This window comes from Opisthorchis viverrini (genome assembly GCF_000715545.1).
Source record: "Opisthorchis viverrini unplaced genomic scaffold opera_v5_702, whole genome shotgun sequence".
In the NCBI taxonomy this organism is placed as follows: Eukaryota; Metazoa; Platyhelminthes; class Trematoda; order Opisthorchiida; family Opisthorchiidae; genus Opisthorchis; species Opisthorchis viverrini.
Genome location: NW_008752373.1, coordinates 2,950 through 4,817, shown reverse-complemented (window position 1 = coordinate 4,817; position 1,868 = coordinate 2,950). Strand labels below are relative to the sequence as shown.

The following is a 1,868-nucleotide window of genomic DNA, read 5'->3' as shown; positions in this document are numbered from 1 at the left end:
ATGGCGGGTGGCCACGGAAAGGTATGTGGGGGTGGTGTAGTGGGGTAAAAATGTATTAAGGACAAACGGTAGCAGGAAACGCAGAAGTACAGTGTGCAGTGTATGACAACTGTAGCCTTCTAGACCTGGTTTGCTCATTTCAAGTGGACACTTAACCGCAAACTAAAGCGTGCTAGAGAGTTAGCCTTATAACAATCACCCGATTCGATGAAGGCACGCGACTTTCACCGTGCAGATCCGGAGATCGATTCACTAGCGCACAGTAAAAATGCCATTAGATGACTAATGTTCTAATTAGATGAACAACAAAATGAGGCGGATAATGAAGAGGAGAATATGTTTCAGCCTAGTTTGGCTGTCCCCTCTCTTTTGTGCAATGCATTTGCGCCATGCTTCCATTCAATGACTTATTTGTAGTTTTCCCATTACTGCACTCTATACCGTAATGTTTTAATAATTTGATATGCCGTATCAGGCTTACAGCCTTGTGAAGTTCCATGAACAAGGCCTATGGCAGTGTGAACTCCGCAGTTCTTCATGGATTGGGGGTAACTGTGCTACATGGCCGAAAGTTCACTCAAAGAACTTTTATAAAGCCGTTCGCCTTCATTTGGAGCCGCAGCTGGATCAATGAAGCTGAATTGCGAAGTCATTCGAACTTACGGTAGGTGTCATGCAGACCGCATTATCTTTTCAGATGAATTCAAAAAGGCCCGCGAACATGAAAAGAAGTTTAAGTACACATCGGACATGGACACTTCGGATGTAACCATTCAGATGGGTCGTAACCATCCTCGTCGAAAGTAAGACTACCGTGCGTTTTGTCAAGATTTCTTTTAGGAATACCAGAGAACAAAGTTCTCCCTCTCCATCAGTCCATCACCGAAAAAACCAAGGTTGATGGTTCCACACTGCCCGCCTTACCCCAGCTTCTCGCAGGCGACACCCCGTGCCTTGTTCCACTTAACTCCAGAGCTCGTACCCCAGCATCCCGCACCTGTCCCGTCTACATCCAACCAGCCCGTATATATGACGCCGCAGACTGTGCACCATCTGCCGCAGTACGCTTTGAACACCGCTCCGGAGATCCCTATGTNGTTTTATCCCCACCATCTGCCCCTTTCTTCCAAACCCCAGGAATCGCAGCACTGCTCCAGCAGAACGAACAGCTGCATCGAAAAATGGACGCAATGGCGGACGATCTTCGATACCTGAAGATCCGCATTTGACAACTCCTGTTACAAGTACATAGTTCTGCTGGAACTACCGGCTTTACTTCCACCCTCCGGAGCAGACGTTCGTGGGACCAACTGCAAAGTGAGCTGGCAGAGAGACCTCGCCAAATAGAACTGGTAATTCAGTGTTGTTGATCTCACTTTTTTGGCCACAGGTGAAAAACTTCCGATTTTTTAGTGCAGCTACCATGGCGGACCTAGCGCGCCTATGTCTCCGACAGGCGTTGGCTGATGAATTCGCCGTCATTGTCGCCTACGCCGGGTCTGTTGACAAACTTCCCTTCCGCCACACTACACTCTGCACCTTGATCGAAGGTAGGTGATCAAAGATAGCTTGCTCACTGTTGTTTCAGAAACGATTTTCGGTAACCCGGTTTCCAGACACTGTTGCCGACAGGATTTGGATAAGGCGATCCAAAAGTGGTTCGGTAACGAACGTCACCGACTGGCCCAGAGAACGCGCATGGATCAGTTGGCAGTATGTTTCGATTTTGCACTGGGACAAGTTTATCAGTAGTAACCCATACGTCGAATGCTTATACATATATTTTTTCACTGTTTCAGACGTCTGTATTGAACCAAGAAGCTGGCATCAACGAATTGGACGTGCCTCCGAACTGACTTGGTTTGGTT

The 1,868-nt window shown here is 47.7% G+C and overlaps 1 protein-coding gene across 1 annotated transcript; it reads left to right on the top strand.

Moving 5' to 3' along the window:
* Positions 1 to 630: 630 nt before the first annotated feature.
* T265_12008 (hypothetical protein) lies at positions 631 to 1,229 on the top strand (the record flags this gene model as incomplete). Its single annotated transcript, XM_009178890.1, has 4 exons — positions 631 to 664; positions 698 to 803; positions 841 to 896; positions 940 to 1,229. 4 exons carry the CDS (start codon positions 631 to 633, stop codon positions 1,227 to 1,229), a joined length of 486 nt encoding a protein of 161 aa, XP_009177154.1.
* Between the last annotated feature and the right edge of the window lie 639 nt (positions 1,230 to 1,868).